Raw genomic sequence first — 21,264 nt, 5'->3', positions numbered from 1 at the left:
CCTCTGGAACAAACTCCCTCACTCCCTTCAATCCCACTCCTCCCTCCAGGTCTTTAAAACAGCTGTTCACCACCATCTCTTATCTTCCCCCATCCAAAACCTTGATCTTTTCTACCCCCGCTAATTCACCCCAGATCCACCTTGTTTGAAATTCCAACTTCTTTCCTGGAAGTCCTGGCAGTGTCCATATGTTTTATACCTCTCCCACCGCCCCCTTCCCTTGCCCCCCCCCCCCAAAGCCCTCGCCCTCTCTCAGATCTCTCGATGTCTCCATGTCTCTCGGTCCCTGCTCTCAAATGTTGTGTTTGTGTCCTTCCCCCTCTCTCCCCATCTTGTCTACCGCTCCCGATGTTATATGTTTTATGTGTCGGTTTGTCTTTCTGTGTGATTAATGTTCGCTCTTTCACGAGCCTCGATCTTGTATACAAAAAAAAAAGAAAAAAAAAAGAAGCTGGTGGTGAGTGGAGAATAAATACATAAATAAATGAGTGGAGTGGTGCAGCTGGTGGTGAGTGGGGAATAAATACATGAAATAAATGAGTGGAGTGGTGCAGCTGGTGGTGAGTGGGGAATAAATACATCAATAAATGAGTGGAATGGTGCAGCTGGTGGTGAGTGGGGAATAAATACATCAATAAATGAGTGGAATGGTGCAGCTGGTGGTGAGTGGGGAATAAATACATGAAATAAATGAGTGGAGTGGTGCAGCTGGTGGTGAGTGGGGAATAAATACATCAATAAATGAGTGGAATGGTGCAGCTGGTGGTGAGTGGGGAATAAATACATCAATAAATGAGTGGAATGGTGCAGCTGGTGGTGAGTGGGGAATAAATACATGAAATAAATGAGTGGAGTGGTGCAGCTGGTGGTGAGTGGGGAATAAATACATCAATAAATGAGTGGAATGGTGCAGCTGGTGTTGAGTGGGGAATAAATACATCAATAAATGAGTGGAGTGGTGCAGCTGGTGGTGAGTGGGGAATAAATACATCAATAAATGAGTGGAATGGTGCAGCTGGTGTTGAGTGGGGAATAAATACATCAATAAATGAGTGGAGTGGTGCAGCTGGTGGTGAGTGGGGAATAAATACATCAATAAATGAGTGGAGTGGTGCAGCTGGTGGTGAGTGGGGAATAAATACATGAAATAAATGAGTGGAGTGGTGCAGCTGGTGGTGAGTGGGGAATAAATACATCAATAAATGAGTGGAATGGTGCAGCTGGTGTTGAGTGGGGAATAAATACATCAATAAATGAGTGGAGTGGTGCAGCTGGTGGTGAGTGGGGAATAAATACATCAATAAATGAGTGGAATGGTGCAGCTGGTGTTGAGTGGGGAATAAATACATCAATAAATGAGTGGAGTGGTGCAGCAGGTGGTGAGTGGGGAATAAACACATAAATAAATGAGTGGAATGGTGCAGCTGGTGGTGAGTGGGGAATAAATACATGAAATAAATGAGTGGAGTGGTGCAGCTGGTGGTGAGTGGGGAATAAATACATCAATAAATGAGTGGAATGGTGCAGCTGGTGTTGAGTGGGGAATAAATACATCAATAAATGAGTGGAGTGGTGCAGCTGGTGGTGAGTGGGGAATAAATACATCAATAAATGAGTGGAATGGTGCAGCTGGTGGTGAGTGGGGAATAAATACATCAATAAATGAGTGGAGTGGTGCAGCTGGTGTTGAGTGGGGAATAAATACATCAATAAATGAGTGGAGTGGTGCAGCTGGTGGTGAGTGGGGAATAAATACATCAATAAATGAGTGGAATGGTGCAGCTGGTGGTGAGTGGGGAATAAATACATCAATAAATGAGTGGAGTGGTGCAGCTGGTGTTGAGTGGGGAATAAAAACATAAATAAATGAGTGGAGTGGTGCAGCTGGTGGTGAGTGGGGAATAAATACATAAATAAAGGAGTGGAGTGGTGCAGCTAGTGGTGAGTGGAGAATAAATACATAAATAAATGAGTGGAGTGGTGCAGCTGGTGGTGAGTGGGGAATAAATACATAAATAAATGAGTGTAGTGGTGCAGCTAGTGGTGACTGGGGAATAAATACATCAATAAATGAGTGGAGTGGTGCAGCTGGTGGTGAGTGTGGAATAAATACATCAATAAATGAGTGGAATGGTGCAGCTGGTGGTGAGTGGGGAATAAATACATCAATAAATGAGTGGAGTGGTGCAGCTGGTGTTGAGTGGGGAATAAATACATAAATAAATGAGTGGAGTAGTGCAGCTGGTGGTGAGTGGGGAATAAATACATAAATAAATGAGTGGAGTGGTGCAGCTAGTGGTGAGTGAAGAATAAATACATAAATAAATGAGTGGAGTGGTGCAGCTGGTGGTGAGTGGGGAATAAATACATCAATAAATGAGTGGAGTGGTGCAGCTGGTGTTGAGTGGGGAATAAATACATAAATAAATGAGTGGAGTGGTGCAGCTGGTGGTGAGTGGGGAATAAAACAAATAAATGAGTGGAGTGGTGCAGCAGGTGGTGAGTGGGGAATAAATACATAAATAAATGAGTGGAGTGGTGCAGCTGGTGGTGAGTGGGGAATAAATACATAAATAAATGACTGGAATGGTGCAGCTGGTGGTGAGTGGGGAATAAATACATAAATAAATGAGTGGAGTGGTGCAGCTGGTGGTGAGTGGGGAATAAATACATAAATACATGAGTGGAGTGGTGCAGCTGGTGGTGAGTGGGGAATAAATACATAAATAAATGAGGAGTGGTGCAGCTGGTGGTGAGTGGTGAATAAATACATAAATGAGTGGAGTGGTGCAGCTGGTGGTGAGTGGTGAATAAATACATAAATAAATGAGTGGAGTGGTGCAGCTGGTGGTGAGTGGGGAATAAATACATAAATAAATGAGTGGAATGGTGCAGCTGGTGGTGAGTGGGGAATAAATACATAAATAAATGAGTGGAGTGGTGCAGCTGGTGGTGAGTGGGGAATAAATACATCAATAAATGAGTGGAGTGGTGCAGCTGGTGGTGAGTGGGGAATAAATACATAAATAAATGACTGGAATGGTGCAGCTGGTGGTGAGTGGGGAATAAATACATAAATAAATGAGTGGAGTGGTGCAGCTGGTGGTGAGTGGGGAATAAATACATCAATAAATGAGTGGAATGGTGCAGCTGGTGGTGAGTGGGGAATAAATACATCAATAAATGAGTGGAGTGGTGCAGCTGGTTGTGAGTAGGGAATAAATACATAAATGAGTGGAGTGGTGCAGCTGGTGGCGAGTGGTGAATAAATACATAAATGAAAAATCACTCAAAGAGCGACACTTGGCAAAACAGAACAAAGTGGAATGGCACTCAGTAGAGCATCCTTTTAACCTCAAAAATAGTTGTTGGTTGAATTGAGTTAACTGATGTGTATATCCCATTCAAATTTCAAGTGAATCGTATGAAAATTGAGGATTTTAGAAATTTGAAATTGTTGTTGACTTTTGGCCTATGTTGCTCTTTTGGCCTATGGAGATCTCAAAAATAGTTGCTGGTTGAATTCAGTTAATTGATGTGCATATCCCATTCAAATTTCAAGTGAATCGTATGAAAATTAAGGATTTTAGAAATTTTAAATTGTTGACCTTTGGCCTATGCTGATCTCAAAAATTGGTGGTGGTTGAACTCAGTTAGCCTATATGAAAATCGCATTCAAATTCCAAGTCAATTGGATGAAAATTGAGGATTTTAGAAATTTGAAAAAATGTGGTTGACATTTTGGCCTATGTTGACCTTTTGGCCGATGCTGATCTCAAAAATAATTGGTGGTTGAATTCAGTTGTCTGATATGTAAATCCTTTTCAAATTTCAAGCTAATTGGATGAAAATTGAGGATTTTAGAAATTTCAAAAAAAAGTGGTTGACCTTTGGCCTGTGTTGACCATGTGACCTCAAAAATATATAGGATTTTGTCGGACCACAAACGCTACCATTTGGTGAAGTTTCATGAAGTTCGGTTTAAAATTGTGACCTGGAGGCAGGTATAAGTGAGCGGACACGCGGACGCACACACACACACACGCGGGGACACACACACACACACACACACACACACACACACACACACACACACACACACACACACACACACACACACACACACACACACACACACACACACACACACACACACACAATCAACATACTTGCAAAAGATATATATATATATATATATATATATATATATATACACACACACATATCGGGGGTGGTGCAGTTATTGTAGATGTTTGTAGATGTATTGTAGATGAATTATAAAATTGAAATTATAAAATTCATATTATAAAATTGTAGATGAATTAATCTTCAATGCATTTCTACTTATTCACACATATACACAAAGAATTAAGTTAAGCACCCCCCCGTTTTTTTACAACCTCGCACATTACAAGTTTGTTGTCGTCAAAACAGTGTAATATACCCATGATATTGCTATATTTTCTGGAGAAGTGATATTATGGTCACATAAAAACATAACAATCATGCCGTTTTCAATATTTTATTCTGAATAATTTAAGGTGAAATGTTTTGGGAATTTTAGGCATATTTTCACCTCAATTTAAGTATGGAGCTATAGGTCCATCACGGACAGTGTGGATGACGTTTATGTTTTCTAACGTACAGTCATTGTTCTGAGAAGACCTCTAGCGATCTTTGCGTCAATAACGTGTGTAGGACCCACGTGATCGGATCACTGACTCAACCCTACGTCTCATAGACCCTGTAAGCCGTCGTATGCGTTGCTGTGGCAGGTTGTTCCATTCCCGATGTAATGCACGTTCCAATTCATCCAGATTGGCTATTGGAGGGACCATCTTCGCAATTTGTCGTCCCAACATGTTCCAAACGTGCTCGAGGGGGTTCAGGTCAGGACTGTACGCAGGCCAGGGGATGGTTGTCACAGCACCTTGCTCCATCCGATCACGTGGGTCCTACACACGTTATTGACGCAAAGATCGCTAGAGGTCTTCTCAGAACAATGACTGTACGTTAGAAAACATAAACGTCATCCACACTGTCCGTGATGGACCTATAAGCTCCATACTTAAATTGAGGTGAAAATATGCCTAAAATTCCCAAAACATTTCACCTTAAATTATTCAGAATAAAATATTGAAAACGGCATGATTGTTATGTTTTTATGTGACCATAATATCACTTCTCCAGAAAATATAGCAATATCATGGGTATATTACACTGTTTTGACGACAACAAACTTGTAATGTGCGAGGTTGTAAAAAAACGGGGGGGGGGTGCTTAACTTAATTCTTTGTGTATACATACGCATGCATATATTTATGCTAACATTCGGGGTCTGCCTAGCAGGCACGTAAGACATCGGCCATGATAAAGCTCGCAGTGTTAAGTGTGGAAAAGTTCTGAGGAGATTGCGGCTGGCTCAATAGCGCAGTGGGCTGTTGACGCGTTATCAACGGAGGTCCGTGGTTCGAGCCCAGCATTGTCAGAATTTTTTCACACTTACCCCCTCGCAGGAATTTGATTCCTGTTTATAAATAAAAAGAAATTATATATATATACATTTATATACATATACATATACATATACATATACATATATATATATATATATATATATATATATATATATATATATATATATATATATATATTTTGCCAAGTCATAAATGAGTGGAATGGTGCAGCTGGTGGTGAGTGGGGAATAAATACATAAATAAAACGTTTAGTAATAACATGTTGCATCAGTGATTTGATTGCTTGTTGCATCAGGGATTTAATTGCTTGTTTCATCAGGGATTTAATTGCTCATTTCATCTGGGAGTTAATTGCTTGTTGCATCGGGGATTTAATTCTCGTTTCATCAGGGATTTGATTGCTCGTTGCATCAGGGATTTAATTGCTTGTTTCATCTGGGAGTTAATTGCCTGTTGCATCAGGGATTTAATTGCTTGTTTCATCAGGGATTTAATTGCTCATTTCATCTGGGAGTTAATTGCTTGTTGCATCGGGGATTTAATTGCTCGTTTCATCAGGGATTTGATTGCTTGTTGCATCAGGGATTTAATTGCTTGTTGCATCAGGGATTTAATTGCTTGTTTCACCGGGGATTTAATTGCTCGTTTCACCGGGGATATAATTGCTTGTTTCACCGGGGATTTAATTGCTCGTTTCATCAGGGATTTAATTGCTTGTTGCATCAGGGATTTAATTGCTTGTTGCATCAGGGATTTAATTGCTTGCTTGTTGCATCAGGGAATTGATTGCTTGTTGCATCAGGGATTTAATTGCTTGCTTGTTGCATCAGGGATTTAATTGCTTGTTGCATCAGGGATTTAATTGCTTGTTGCATCAGGGATTTAATTGCTTGTTGCATCAGGGATTTAATTGCTTGTTGCATCAGAGATTTAATTGCTTGTTGCATCAGAGATTTAATTGCTTGTTGCATCAGAGATTTAATTGCTTGTTGCATCAGGGATTTAATTGCTTGTTGCATCAGGGATTTAATTGCTTGTTGCATCAGGGATTTAATTGCTTGTTGCATCAGGGATTTAATTGCTTGTTGCATCAGAGATTTAATTGCTTGTTGCATCATTACAATGGACTTATCAGGTTATCCCTAAGTAAAAGGAAAACAAAGGGAATTATGGAAATGTAGGAAAGTGGATAGCTTCAGACATTGGGTAATGATAGGTTATATTGAGAAATTAACGAAGAACATGGTGGTGTTAAGTAAACCGTCTAATCCCAGCATACCTTGGTGGATGAGCTGATAGAACGCATGCTGTCCATTCGTTCCTGGCTCTCCCCACACAATAGGTCCGGTACTGTAGTCAACTCGATGGCCATTTCTGGTGATGTATTTCCCGTTTGATTCCATATCTCCCTGGAAACAAACAAGCAACTTATAGATCTGTAAAGTACCTACAGAGCTGTGGCACCATTTAGATTATATCAAAGCTCAATCACATGTTTGCAGTGGCACAGCACAACAAATGGTTTGTCAGTGTTGATACAAAACATCTGGGCTGATCGAACACCATCTTGGCAATTTCATGACGACTTTCATCTCTCCTCCTGCCTGGTGTTGGCTTAGCGGTTAGGGTGCCGGCTTGGGATCCTAGGATCCTGGGTTCGAATCCCGGTCGATCGCTGAATTAACGCCAGGGGGGTTGACTCAGCCTGTCATCCTTCCGAGGTTGGCAAATTGAGTACCAGCTTGCTGGGATGAATGATCACGGTGTGTACACCGTATCCCTGCGCATCGTAAGAGCGTGACCAAGGGTTGGCGTCAGGAAGGGCATCCGGCCATAAAAAAACATTGCCTCAAAACAGGGAACCATGATTGTCATGGGGCCCGCAAGGCTAACCCCCGCTCCAGCGGGGAAAATGGCCTTAAAACGATCATTCATTCATTCATTCATTTTCATCTCTCCTCGCATGAGATTGTACGTGCTTTTTATGTACAACACTGATGGAACTATAAAATATTTGATAACTCATCTTGCACAACAAAACCCCACAAAGTATCAATTATGGGCAAAATTGCCAGGATATACACGTACACCATTTGATCCATCATGCTTGTGCCATATCCAGACCCCTAGCATTCCAACCTGTAGCAGGTGATAAAAATTAAAGTGGAAACCAAGTAGGGAATTTGGCCGGGAGGAACTGGCCTACAATTGCCGTCTCTTTTCAAAAGACTGTAGGTACTTCAATATCCACAACCAAAATGCAGGTCAGGATTTCCATTCCCATACAAAGGTTGGAATGCTCCCTCACGCAGGGTCACATGATAGCACTACACCAGAAAGGCAGTTTAGTTAAGTGCAACGATGTGTTGACAGAGGAAAAGGAAGAAGGAGAAAATTATTGGTGCATAACTTGTCTGAAATAGAACGGCACTCGCGAGAGCACATACCCCCACCGGGCTAAAAAGTTTACCTTTTGTATCCCACCCATAGGCCGGATCTGGATCCTGACCTGAACCAAAATCGATTCGGCTTGTTCTTGTCACGTTCCCAACTCATCTATCAAGTTTTGTCATAATGCATCCACAACTTTTTGAGAGGTCATGCTACGTATCGTCTTTGGCCCGATCTTTCAATGGTGAAGAATCACTTTAAAATCCTTGGATCCAGATGTGGATCTTCACCGATATCAAATCAATTCTTCCTTGTCACACACCCAACCTGCCCACCAAGTTTAGTTTGAAACCGTCCATAACGTTTTGAGATAACCTGCTTACAGACAGACAGATGTAAAATAACCTCCGTCCACCTAAGGTGGCAGAGGTAACCAGTATAATGTCTACTTCCATCGCACATACCTGCTGGAAATATGCAGTAAATCGATGGAGGTACTGATCATATGGTAGTAGTGCATGTGTCTCAGCCTTGTAAAAGTTCCCATACCAGATCCCAAGCAGCGCCATAATCACTGGAACGTTCTGGTCCAAAGGAGCTGAACAGAAGTGGTTGTCCTGGCAACAAGGGTACAATGAGTTTGCAACACCCAAAAGGATGGTCCAAACAATGTCACGGTAATCCTAATCTAACACCCAAAAGGATGGTCCAAACAATGTCACGGTAATCCTAATCTAACACCCAAAAGGATGGTCCAAACAATGTCACGGTAATCCGAATCTAACACCCAAAAGGATGGTCCAAACAATGTCACGGTAATCCTAATCTAACACCCAAAAGGATGGTCCAAACAATGTCACGGTAATCCTAATCTAACACCCAAAAGGATGGTCCAAACAATGTCACGGTAATCCGAATCGAACACCCAAAAGGATGGTCCAAACAATGTCACGGTAATCCTAATCTAACACCCAAAAGGATGGTCCAAACAATGTCACGGTAATCCTAATCTAACACCCAAAAGGATGGTCCAAACAATGTCACGGTAATCCGAATCGAACACCCAAAAGGATGGTCCAAACAATGTCACGGTAATCCGAATCTAACACCCAAAAGGATGGTCCAAACAATGTCACGGTAATCCTAATCTAACACCCAAAAGGATGGTCCAAACAATGTCACGGTAATCCGAATCGAACACCCAAAAGGATGGTCCAAACAATGTCACGGTAATCCTAATCTAACACCCAAAAGGATGGTCCAAACAATGTCACGGTAATCCTAATCTAACACCCAAAAGGATGGTCCAAACAATGTCACGGTAATCCTAATCTAACACCCAAAAGGATGGTCCAAACAATGTCACGGTAATCCGAATCGAACACCCAAAAGGATGGTCCAAACAATGTCACGGTAATCCTAATCTAACACCCAAAAGGATGGTCCAAACAATGTCACGGTAATCCTAATCTAACACCCAAAAGGATGGTCCAAACAATGTCACGGTAATCCTAATCTAACACCCAAAAGGATGGTCCAAACAATGTCACGGTAATCCTAATCTAACACCCAAAAGGATGGTCCAAACAATGTCACGGTAATCCTAATCTAACACCCAAAAGGATGGTCCAAACAATGTCACGGTAATCCTAATCTAACACCCAAAAGGATGGTCCAAACAATGTCACGGTAATCCTAATCTAACACCCAAAAGGATGGTCCAAACAATGTCACGGTAATCCGAATCGAACACCCAAAAGGATGGTCCAAACAATGTCACGGTAATCCTAATCTAACACCCAAAAGGATGGTCCAAACAATGTCACGGTAATCCTAATCTAACACCCAAAAGGATGGTCCAAACAATGTCACGGTAATCCTAATCTAACACCCAAAAGGATGGTCCAAACAATGTCACGGTAATCCTAATCTAACACCCAAAAGGATGGTCCAAACAATGTCACGGTAATCCTAATCTAATGCTGTACGGTATTGTTATTCAGTGTAAATAGTGACCAGAATTACATACAATACAGTACATTTCATTACTTGTTGCATTAATTCAATTGATTTATCAGGTTATCAAATTGTTAATAACTTTCATTACTGGCATTTAATGCCAAGGATGCAAATCATGCAAAGATGGACTATTCATGGTATTAGCATTTCCATAATTGTTCAAAACTCCAACGCTGTGTTCTCGAAGGAAGAAAACTCTCCCAGCCAGAAACAACATATTCTCTGAGGTTTTGATTTAAATATCATGTTACAAACATTTTCATGGATTCATTTCAGAACGTCTTCAAACGAGTTTTGATTCAAGGGTGGCCAAATAGCCATCTACTATTGCACATGACAAAACTTTTGAATACGCTCCCCCCTTCCAACAAAGTGCGAACACAATGGCTTCCATGAAAATAACCTATCGACCTTCTTCACGCCACACCTTCCACCCCCCCCCCCACCCCCCACCACACTTCCGCCCAACCGCACACACATATTAACATAGATGGTCCACATGATCTGGTTTCCACAGTGATGTGATGTGCTTCATTTGTAACATTTCAAATGTCATTGATAACTTCAAATGATAACTTCAGAATCATTGGAATCTCCCGCGATGAAGCTAACTCCAAGGGCCTCTCACTCACTCACCGCAGGCAGGTTGGTGGTCTTTCCGTCTTCTACCGACTCCTCTCTGGCCTTTCCCCCCCAGCTCTCTCTGGGCTCTGTCCCGCAAATATTCCTACAGGTCGCACAAGATCTGCCTGCAATCCTCTTTTGGTTAAACTGCCAAAATCAAGACTCTCTGCTCACCTTCACTCCTTCATTCCTCTTTTCTCCCACCTCTGGAACAAACTCCCTCACTCTCTTCAATCCCACTCCACCCTCCAAGTCTTTAAAACAGCTGTTCACCACCATCTATTATGTTCCCCCATCCAAAACCTTGATCTTTTCTACCCCCGCTAATTTCACCCCAATTCACCTTTTTGAAATACCAACTTCTGTCCTGGAAGTCCTTGGTGTCCTTGTGCTTTATACTTCTCCCTCCCCCCCCCCCCCCCTTCCCATGCCTCCTCCCCCCGGGCCCTCTCCCTTCCACACATCTCCCTGCTCTCGGATGTTGTGTTTGTGTGCTTCCCCCTTTTCTCCCCATCTTGTCTTCCGCTCCCTCTTTTTGTGTATTTTGTTTGTCTGGTCGATTTGTTTGTGAAGTAAATGTTAGCTCTTTCACGAGCCTCGATTCAGTATACAAAAAAAACAAACAAAAAAAATAAAAAATGTACAAGTTGCTTTTGACCGCAAATAATCCCTGTTGCACGAAGTAAATGTTCGGAAATTCTTATTCGTTCGTTCGTTCTTCGACCACGTGTTGTACCCCCATTTCCCCAAATAGTTTTCACTGTTCAATTTTAAAATGTTTAAACTTTCCCTGTATTTTTTAACTTTTGCTGTATTCTTAGGTATATTATAACACCTTTTTCTTCTTCTTCTTAAAAGGGTGCTTTCGACTTGCTCACCAAATCTATTCATTCCAACTCTTACAATTCCTCTTCCCTACATTCCCTAAACTCACCTGCACGACCCCCCCCCCCCCCCCCCCCCCCCCCACCTCCAGCGTCCTTAAACGTATCTCTGACTCGAAGGTCACAACAAACTCGTTTTGCAATAAATGTTCGTTTCCCATTAATCGCACACTTTCTAAAATCCAAACTCACCCCTCCCCTCCAAATCTTCCCCATCACCCATCCCCTTTCAAATATCCCCCCCTTGCCCCTTCCCTCCTAAACTCCCCCTGCACCCTCCCCTCCTAGACTCCCCCTCACCCCTCCCCTCCAAATCTCCCCCATCCCTTTCAAATCCCCCCCCTTGCCCCTTCCCTCCTAAACTCCCCCCAAACCCCTCACCTCATAAACTCCCCCCTAACTCCTCCCCTCATAAACTCCCCCCTAACCCCTCCCCTCATAAACTCCCTTCTCACCCCCCCCCCCCTTCAAATCTCCCCACCCTCATTTTTTCTCCATTTACCCCCTCTCATCCTTCCTCCTCAAAGCGTCCTCCCTGCTTTTTCCCCTTTCCAACTCTCACCTCCATCTCCCCCAACCTTCTGCCTCGCTCTGCCCGCCCCTCTAATAACACCTCACTGTGCCTCACCCAATCACCATCAAACCTTTTGTCCGCCCCATCCTTCCCTTTCTCCGAGCTATTCTGAAATCTGACACACTTTCAACAGCACTTTCAACAGCTCTTCCTACCTCTTCCTCCTCTTCCTCCTCTTCCACGTCTTACCCGACCCCACCCTCCCCCTGTTCTGTATTCGATGCTCCGCCTTCCTCTTCCTTAACGGTATGGACCTCAAACATCCGAGGCCTTCACTCAAACTTGATTGATCTCTCCATACAGGTTGCTTCTGACAATCCAGACTTGATCTGCTTAACAGAAACTTTCCTCCTTCATGATGTCTCTGATTCCTTAATATATCTCCCGGGTCACTCCCTCCTCCGGTTTGATAGACCTGAGCCTCGTCCTGTGGTGGAGTGGCTATCTTTATCAAAAACTCTCTTCCTCACTCGCCCTGCACTGCCCTCTCTCCACCTCACCCCCCAGGAGTACCTCTGGCTACGGCTTCCGCTTTGCTCCCACCTTTTGTTCATATGTGTGTTGTACCGTCCACCAAACAGTGATGACTCCATCTACATCTCGCTGTCTGACAATATGGACCAACTTCTATCTACTCATCCCAACTCTCTCTTCCTCATATGTGGTGATTTCAATTGTCACCATGCCAGTTGGATGGGTTTTGGGACCTCTCTCACCAGCCATGGCTCCTCATCAAAGGACTTCTGTGACTCACTGGGACTGACACAATCTGTCAATTTTTTGACCCGGATCTCAGTCAACGGAGCATCTTCTCTTCTCGACTTGGTTGTGACTAACTTCGCTGCAAATGTCTACTGCTCTTCTTCTGCTCCAATCGGTTCTTCTGATCATGTGCTTATTAAAGTGGACATCCCTCTGACAATTCTCAGAGAGCTTCCTCAGCGTCGACGAGTCTGGCATTTCACTCAGGCCAGCTGGCACGGTCTTCAAGCAGCCATCAATCATTTGGACTGGTCTCCCATCTCTACCGCCTCTCACATCACTAATCCTGGGAATTCTTCCAAAGTAAATTGCTCTCTCTCATGCACAGATTTATCCCATCGCGTCTTCAGTTGTCATACCCTTCCTCCGGTCCATTGTACACGGAATCTTGTGGTGAGGCAGTTGCCCAGAAACAACTTGCCTTTGCCTCCTGGAAAGCAAATCCAATGGAAGGAAATCTCATTTCCTTTCACGAAGCCCGAAACAAGCGTATGTCCACCCTCAGGAGAGCCAGGAAACAACGTCTCTCCACTCTCAAACCTGTCTCCCTCTTCCAAATCCTGGTGGCGTCTGGTCAAATCCGTTTCTGGTGTTTGTTTCCTCCATCCCCTCCCTCACCTCAAATGGCTACACAGTTGACACCGCACGTGAAAAAGCTGAATGCCTCAACTCTGTGTTTGCCTCTAAATCTTGTGTCCCAAACCAATTCCTCTCTGTACCCACCGTACCCAGTCGTACGCAGCTGCTCCTGGACTCTGTGTCCTTTCCTCCTGACAAGACTCTGATTATGATTCTGCAACTGGACCTGACGGCATCAGCCCACGGGTCCTAAAATCCTGCTCTGCCGCTCTTTCACTCCCTCTCTCTGTTCTCTTCACCCTCTCTTTTGCTCAAGGTCATCTGCCATCAGCTTGGAAATCAGCCAAAATCACCACTTTACGCTTGATTGTCATGGGGCCCACAAGGCTAACCCCCGCCCTAGCGGGGAAAAATGGCCTTAAAATGATCATTCATTCATTCATTCATTCACACAAAAAAGGTGAAAAAACCGATCCTTGCAACTACAGACAAATCAGCCTTCACCCAATTATCAGCAAAGTCATGGAATCCATCATTGCTTCGATATCAAATCTTTCCTCTTCTCAAATGGCTTGATCTCTGATCATCAATTTGGTTTCAGACCAGGTCACTCTACTCTTGACATATCGTCTCCCTTGACATATCACGTGCCTTCGATACGATCTGGCACCCTGGTCTGCTCACCAAACTCTCCTCCTATGGTATCCATGGAAATCTCCACGCATGGCTTGCGGACTTCCTCTCTAGTCGTTGTCAACATGTGGCCCTGAATGGGTTTGTCTCATCTCCCCTTCCTGTTCAGGCTGGAGTTCCCCAAGGCAGTGTTCTGGGCCCTGTGCTTTTTATGGTCTTCATCAATGGTCTCTCCGACTCTCTGGAAAATCCTCTCTATCTCTTTGCTGATGACTCCACTCTCAGCCACTCCATTCCTCATCCCTCAGATCGGCAGTCTGCAGCCTCCTCACTCTCTAGGATACCTGGACAAGATCACAGTCTGGTCAAACAAGTGGAACATGTCTTTCAATCCTGACAAGTCTCACACTCTTACTATGTCTCTCCGAAAAGACCGCCTGGACAACCCTCCCATCTACTTTCACAACAATTCTCTCCTCCTCCCCTCAAGTTGTCACTCAAGCGTTTGGGTCTCACTATCTGCCATGATCTTTCCTGGGAAAACCACATTTCCAAGCTGGCCTCCAAAGCCAGTCACTGACTGGGCATCCTCCGTCGTGCAAAATCCTTCCTTGGCACACCTGAGCTCCTCACCACATACAAGGCTTTCACCCGCAGCTCAATAGAATACTGCTCTCCCCTCTGGGCTGGTGCTCCTGCCTCACACCTAGCTCGGCTTCACGCTGTTGAAACCAAAGCTTTCAGAATAATTGGAATCTCCCGCGATGAAGCTAACTCCGAGGGCCTTTCACTCACTCACCGCATGCAGGTTGGTGGTCATTATGTCTTCTTCTGACTCCTCTCCGGCCTAGCTTCCCCAGCTCTGTCTGTGCTCTGTTCCCCAAATATTCCTACAGGTCGCACAAGATCTACCAGCAACCCTCTGCTGGTGAAATGGCCAAAATCAAGTCTCCGCTCAACTTCAGTCTTTCCTCCCATCTTGGAACAAAAACCCACTCCTCCCTTCACGTCTTAAAAACAGCTGTTCACCACCATCTCTTATCTTTTCTCCCCCATACAAAACCTTGACCTTTTATACCCCCGTTAATTTCACCCCAGATACACTTTTTTGAAATACCAACTTCTTTCCTGGAAGTCCTAGAAGTGTCCATGTGTTTTATACCTCTCCCACCCCTCCTCCCCTTCCCATGCCTCCTCCCCGCAAGCCCAATCCCTCCCACAGATCTCCCGATGTCCCTGTTCTCTGCTGTTGTACTTGTGTGCTTCCCTGTCTCTCCCCCCCTCTTGTCTCCCGCTCCCTTAATTGTATGTTTTATGTGTCCGTTTGTTTTTTTGTGATTAATGTTACACGAGCCTTGCTTGATCTTGTAGACGAAAAAAAAAAAAAAAAAAAATAGGAAGCATCAATGACCTCATGCTCGATATATTTGTTTTTTGTTTTTTAAATGTAAATTTTCATTCAGGTTTCAATTTCACAGTTTACAGTTGTAGAAATAACAATTTTCACATGTTAGATTTCGATTGAGGGTTAAAACTTTTTTTATATATACACAAAGAATTAAGTTAAGCACCCCCCCCGTTTTTTTACAACCTCGCACATTACAAGTTTGTTGTCGTCAAAACAGTGTAATATACCCATGATATTGCTATATTTTCTGGAGAAGTGATATTATGGTCACATAAAAACATAACAATCATGCCGTTTTCAATATTTTATTCTGAATAATTTAAGGTGAAATTTTTTGGGAATTTTAGGCATATTTTCACCTCAATTTAAGTATGGAGCTATAGGTCCATCACGGACAGTGTGGATGACGTTTATGTTTTCTAACATACAGTCATTGTTCTGAGAAGACCTCTAGCGATCTTTGCGTCAATAACGTGTGTAGGACCCACGTGATCGGATCACTGACTCAACCCTACGTCTCATAGACCCTGTAAGCCGTCGTATGCGTTGCTGTGGCAGGTTGTTCCATTCCCGATGTAATGCACGTTCCAATTCAGCCAGATTGGCTATTGGAGGGACCATCTTCGCAATTTGTCGTCCCAACATGTCCCAAACGTGCTCGAGGGGGTTCAGGTCAGGACTGTACGCAGGCCAGGGGATGGTTGTCACAGCACCTTGCTCCAGCAAGGCTCGGACGCGTCTCGCACGGTGAGGCCTGGCGTTGTCCGGAAATCCTGAATACCACCGTAATCCCGCACTTCGATGACCACACCCTCGCCAGCAGACCCATATTCATGGATGACAACGCCAGGCCTCACCGTGCGAGACGCGTCCGAGCCTTGCTGGAGCAAGGTGCTGTGACAACCATCCCCTGGCCTGCGTACAGTCCTGACCTGAACCCCCTCGAGCACGTTTGGGACATGTTGGGACGACAAATTGCGAAGATGGTCCCTCCAATAGCCAATCTGGATGAATTGGAACGTGCATTACATCGGGAATGGAACAACCTGCCACAGCAACGCATACGACGGCTTACAGGGTCTATGAGACGTAGGGTTGAGTCAGTGATCCGATCACGTGGGTCCTACACAGGTTATTGACGCAAAGATCGCTAGAGGTCTTCTCAGAACAATGACTGTACGTTAGAAAACATAAACGTCATCCACACTGTCCGTGATGGACCTATAGCTCCATAGTTAAATTGAGGTGAAAATATGCCTAAAATTCCCAAAAAATTTCACCTTAAATTATTCAGAATAAAATATTGAAAACGGCATGATTGTTATGTTTTTATGTGACCATAATATCACTTCTCCAGAAAATATAGCAATATCATGGGTATATTACACTGTTTTGACGACAACAAACTTGTAATGTGCGAGGTTGTAAAAAAACGGGGGGGGGGTGCTTAACTTAATTCTTTGTGTATATATATATATATAAACGCTTTTATGGGGTGTTTTACATAAATTTTCATTTTTGGACCCTTTTTCTTTTACGGGCATTATTGCCGTTTACTCCAAGGTTTAGAGATGTAAAAATTACAATTTCCAAATGCTAAATATCGATCGAGGACTTCTAATACAATACATGCATGCACGCACACACACACACACACGGCTCGCTGAGCTGGCCTCACGGAGCGTCGTTACTGAGGAGCGGGCTTATTTTAGCTGAGGATAATGACTGTACCTGAGTTGCTGTGTTGTCATGATTTACACCAATCATAATACAAACAATTATTTTGCACAAATTTATTTGTAGTGTTTGTGATATTACATTTTCATAAGCAATTTAGGTTGAAAAAATATATAAAATTCAAAAAAGAACCCCTCAGCACATACAGTACATTCAGGAGGGCTCGGTGCAGACTGGAAGTTGGGGACGATTACACCTCACCACCACGTAATTCAAAACACCTCACCACCACGTAATTCAAAACACCTCACCACCAAGTAAATCAAAACACCTCACCACCACGTAATTCAAAACACCTCACCACCACGTAATTCAAAACACCTTACCACCAAGTAAATCAAAACACCTCACCACCACGTAATTCAAAACACCTCACCACCACGTAATTCAAAACACCTTACCACCAAGTAAATCAAAACACCTCACCACCACGTAATTCAAAACACCTCACCACCACGTAATTCAAAACACCTCACCACCACGTAAATCAAAACTCACCACGTAATTCAAAACACCTCACCACCACGTAATTCAAAACACCTTACCACCAAGTAAATCAAAACACCTCACCACCACGTAATTCAAAACACCTCACCACCACGTAATTCAAAACACCTCACCACCACGTAATTCAAAACACCTTACCACCAAGTAAATCAAAACACCTCACCACCACGTAATTCAAAACACCTCACCACCACGTAATTCAAAACACCTTACCACCAAGTAATTCAAAACACCTCACCACCACGTAATTCAAAACACCTCACCACCACGTAATTCAAAACACCTCACCACCACGTAAATCAAAACTCACCACGTAATTCAAAACACCTCACCACCACGTAATTCAAAACACCTTACCACCAAGTAAATCAAAACACCTCACCACCACGTAATTCAAAACACCTCACCACCACGTAATTCAAAACACCTTACCACCAAGTAAATCAAAACACCTCACCACCACGTAATTCAAAACACCTCACCACCACGTAAATCAAAACTCACCACGTAATTCAAAACACCTCACCACCACGTAATTCAAAACACCTCACCACCACGTAATTCAAAACACCTTACCACCAAGTAAATCAAAACACCTCACCACCACGTAATTCAAAACACCTCACCACCACGTAATTCAAAACACCTTACCACCAAGTAATTCAAAACACCTCACCACCACGTAATTCAAAACACCTCACCACCACGTAATTCAAAACACCTTACCACCAAGTAAATCAATACACCTTACCACCACGTAATTCAAAACACCTCACCACCACGTAATTCAAAACACCTTACCACCAAGTAAATCAAAACACCTCACCACCACGTAATTCAAAACACCTCACCACCACGTAATTCAAAACACCTTACCACCAAGTAAATCAAAACACCTCACCACCACGTAATTCAAAACACCTCACCACCACGTAAATCAAAACACCACGTAATTCAAAACACCTCACCACCACGTAATTCAAAACACCTTACCACCAAGTAAATCAAAACACCTCACCACCACGTAATTCAAAACACCTCACCACCAAGTAAATCAAAACACCTCACCACCACGTAATTCAAAACACCTTACCACCACGTAATTCAAAAACACCTCACCACCAAGTAATTTAAAACACCTCACCCCACCTAATTTAAAACATCTCACCCCACCTAATTTAAAACACCTCACCCCACCTAATTTAAAACACCTCACCCCACCTAATTTAAAACACCTCACCCCACCTAATTTAAAACACCTCACCCCACCTAATTTAAAACATCACCACCAAGTAATATAAAACACCTCACCCCCACCAAATGTAAAACACCTCACAACCACATAATTCAAAACACCTTTCCACCACGTTAACCCTGGTGTTGCGCTAGCGGCTAGGGTGCCAGCTTAGGATCCAAGGATCCTGGGTTCGAATCCCGGTCGATCGCTGAATTAACGCCAGGGGGGGAGACTCAGCCTGTCATCCTTCCGAGGTCGGCTAATTGAGTACCAGTTCACTGGTAATTCCCTGGTTGTCGTAAAAGGTGACAAAAAGGGTTGGCGGCAGGAAGGGCATCCGGCCGTAAAACATTGCTTCAAAAAGGGGACCGAAAAACAACAACAACCACGGTCCCCGAAAAAGGCCAACCCCCACTTGCGGGGAAAAAATGGCCTCTAAAGGTGGTTTTTTTTACCACCACGTTATTCAAAACACCTTACCACCAAGTAAATCAAAACACCACCACCACGTAATTCAAAACACCTCACCACATAAAACACAAAATAAGGGGGGCGGTGGACAAGATGGGGAGAGAAGGGGAAAGACACAAACACAACATTTGTGAGCAGGGACATCGATAGAACTGTGGGAGGGAGAGGGCTTGGGGGGAGGTGGGAGAGGTATAAAACACATTGACACTGCAAGGACTTCCAGGAAAGAAGTTGGAATTTCGAAAAAAGTGTATCTGGGGTGAATTAGCGGGGGTAGAAAAGATCAAGGTTTTGGATGGGGGAAGATAAGAGATGGTGGTGAACAGCTGTTTTAAAGACCTGGAGGGAGGAGTGGGATTGAAGATAGTGAGGGAGTTTGTTCCAGAGGTGGGAGAAAAGGGGAATGAAAGAGTGAAGGTGAGCAGAGAGCCTGGATTTCGGCCATTTCACCAGAAGAGGGTTGCTGGCAGATCTTGTGCGACCTGCAGGAATATTAGGGGGACAGAGCACAGAGAGAGCTGGGGGAGCAAGGCCGGAGAGGAGTCGGTAGAAGACAGAAAGACCACCAACCTGCCTGTGGTGAGTGAGTGAAAGGCCCTCGGAGTTAGCTTCATCGCAGGAGATTCCAATGATTCTGAAAGCTTTGGCTTCAACAGCGTGAAGCCGAGCTAGGTGTGAGGTAGGAGCACCAGCCCAGAGGGGCGAACAGTATTCCATTGAGCTGCGGATGAAAGCCTTGTATGTGGTGAGGAGCTCAGGTGTGCCAAGGAAGGACTTGGCACGACAGAGGATGCCCAGTCGGAAACTGGCTTTGGAGGCCAGCTTGGAAATGTGGTTTTCCCAAGAAAGATCATGGCAGACAGTGAGACCCAAAAGCTTGAGCGACAGAACTTATTGGAGAGGAGTGTTGAGAAAGTAGATGGGAGGGGTTTTCCAGTCGGTCTTTTCGGAGAGACATAGTAAGAGTGTGGGATTTGTCAGGATTGAAAGACATGTTCCACTTGTTTGACTAGTCTGTGATTTTGTCCAGGTCTGCAGAGAGTGAGGAGGCTACAGGCTGCTGATCTGAGGGATGAGGAATGGAGCGGCAGAGAGTGGAGTCATCAGCAAAGAGACAGAGAGGATTTTCCAGAGTCGGAGAGATCATTGATGAAGACCAGAAATAGCACAGGGCCCAGAACACTACCTTGGGGAACACCAGCCTGAACAGGAAGGGGAGATGAGAGAAATCCATTCAGGGCCACACGTTGACTATGACCAGAGAGGAAGTCCGCAAGCCAAGCATGGAGATTTCCATGGATACCATAGGAGGAGAGTTTGGTGAACAGAGCGGGGTGGCAGATCGTATGGAAGGCACGTGATATGTCGAGGGAGACAGCTCTGATTTGCTGTTTGGCATTGGGCCTGCATCCATTGGTGAGACAGCAGAAGCAACATGTCCAGAGTATAGTGACCTGGTCCGAATCCAAATTGATGATCGGAGATCAAGCCATTGGAGAAGAGGAAGGGTTTGATTCCAAAGCAATGATGGATTCCATGACTTTGCTGATAATTGGGAGCAGGCTGATTGGTCTGTTGTTGCAAGGATCTGTTTTTGCACATTTTTTGTGTAAAGCGGGTATGTTTGTTGATTTCCAGGATGCTGGCAGATGACCTTGAGCAAAAGAGAGGGTGAGATAGAGCGGTAGAGCAGGATTTTAGGACCCGTGGGCTGATGCCGTCTGGTCCAGTTGCAGAATCAGAGTCGAGGTTTGACAAAATCTCCCCCACCTTGTCAGGAGAGAAGGACACGGAGTCCAGGAGCAGTTTGGTTCGACTGGGTAAGGTGGGAACAGAGAGGGATGGGTTTGGGACTAAGGATTTTGAGGCAAACAGAGTTGAGGCATTCCGCTTTGTCACGTGCGGTGTCAACTGTGTAGCCATTTGAGGTGAGGGAGGGGATGGAGGGGGAACAAACATCA

The 21,264-nt window shown here is 44.1% G+C and overlaps 1 protein-coding gene across 1 annotated transcript in view; it reads right to left on the bottom strand.

Annotated features, from left to right (window-relative positions):
• Positions 1-21,264, bottom strand: part of GPI (glucose-6-phosphate isomerase) — a 102,792-nt gene that overhangs the window by 32,730 nt on the left and 48,798 nt on the right. The window contains exons 12-13 of the mRNA XM_068119083.2: positions 8,333-8,485; positions 6,757-6,886 (exon numbers count right to left, since the gene is read on the bottom strand). Coding sequence (XP_067975184.1) covers positions 6,757-6,886; positions 8,333-8,485 — 283 coding nt within the window. The remainder of the gene's footprint in view (positions 1-6,756; positions 6,887-8,332; positions 8,486-21,264) is intronic.

The sequence above is a fragment of the Myxine glutinosa genome, chromosome 6 (genome assembly GCF_964187855.1).
Source record: "Myxine glutinosa chromosome 6, kmMyxGlut1.1, whole genome shotgun sequence".
NCBI classification, from domain to species: Eukaryota; Metazoa; Chordata; class Myxini; order Myxiniformes; family Myxinidae; genus Myxine; species Myxine glutinosa.
This window is presented reverse-complemented; position numbering and strand designations above follow the sequence as displayed.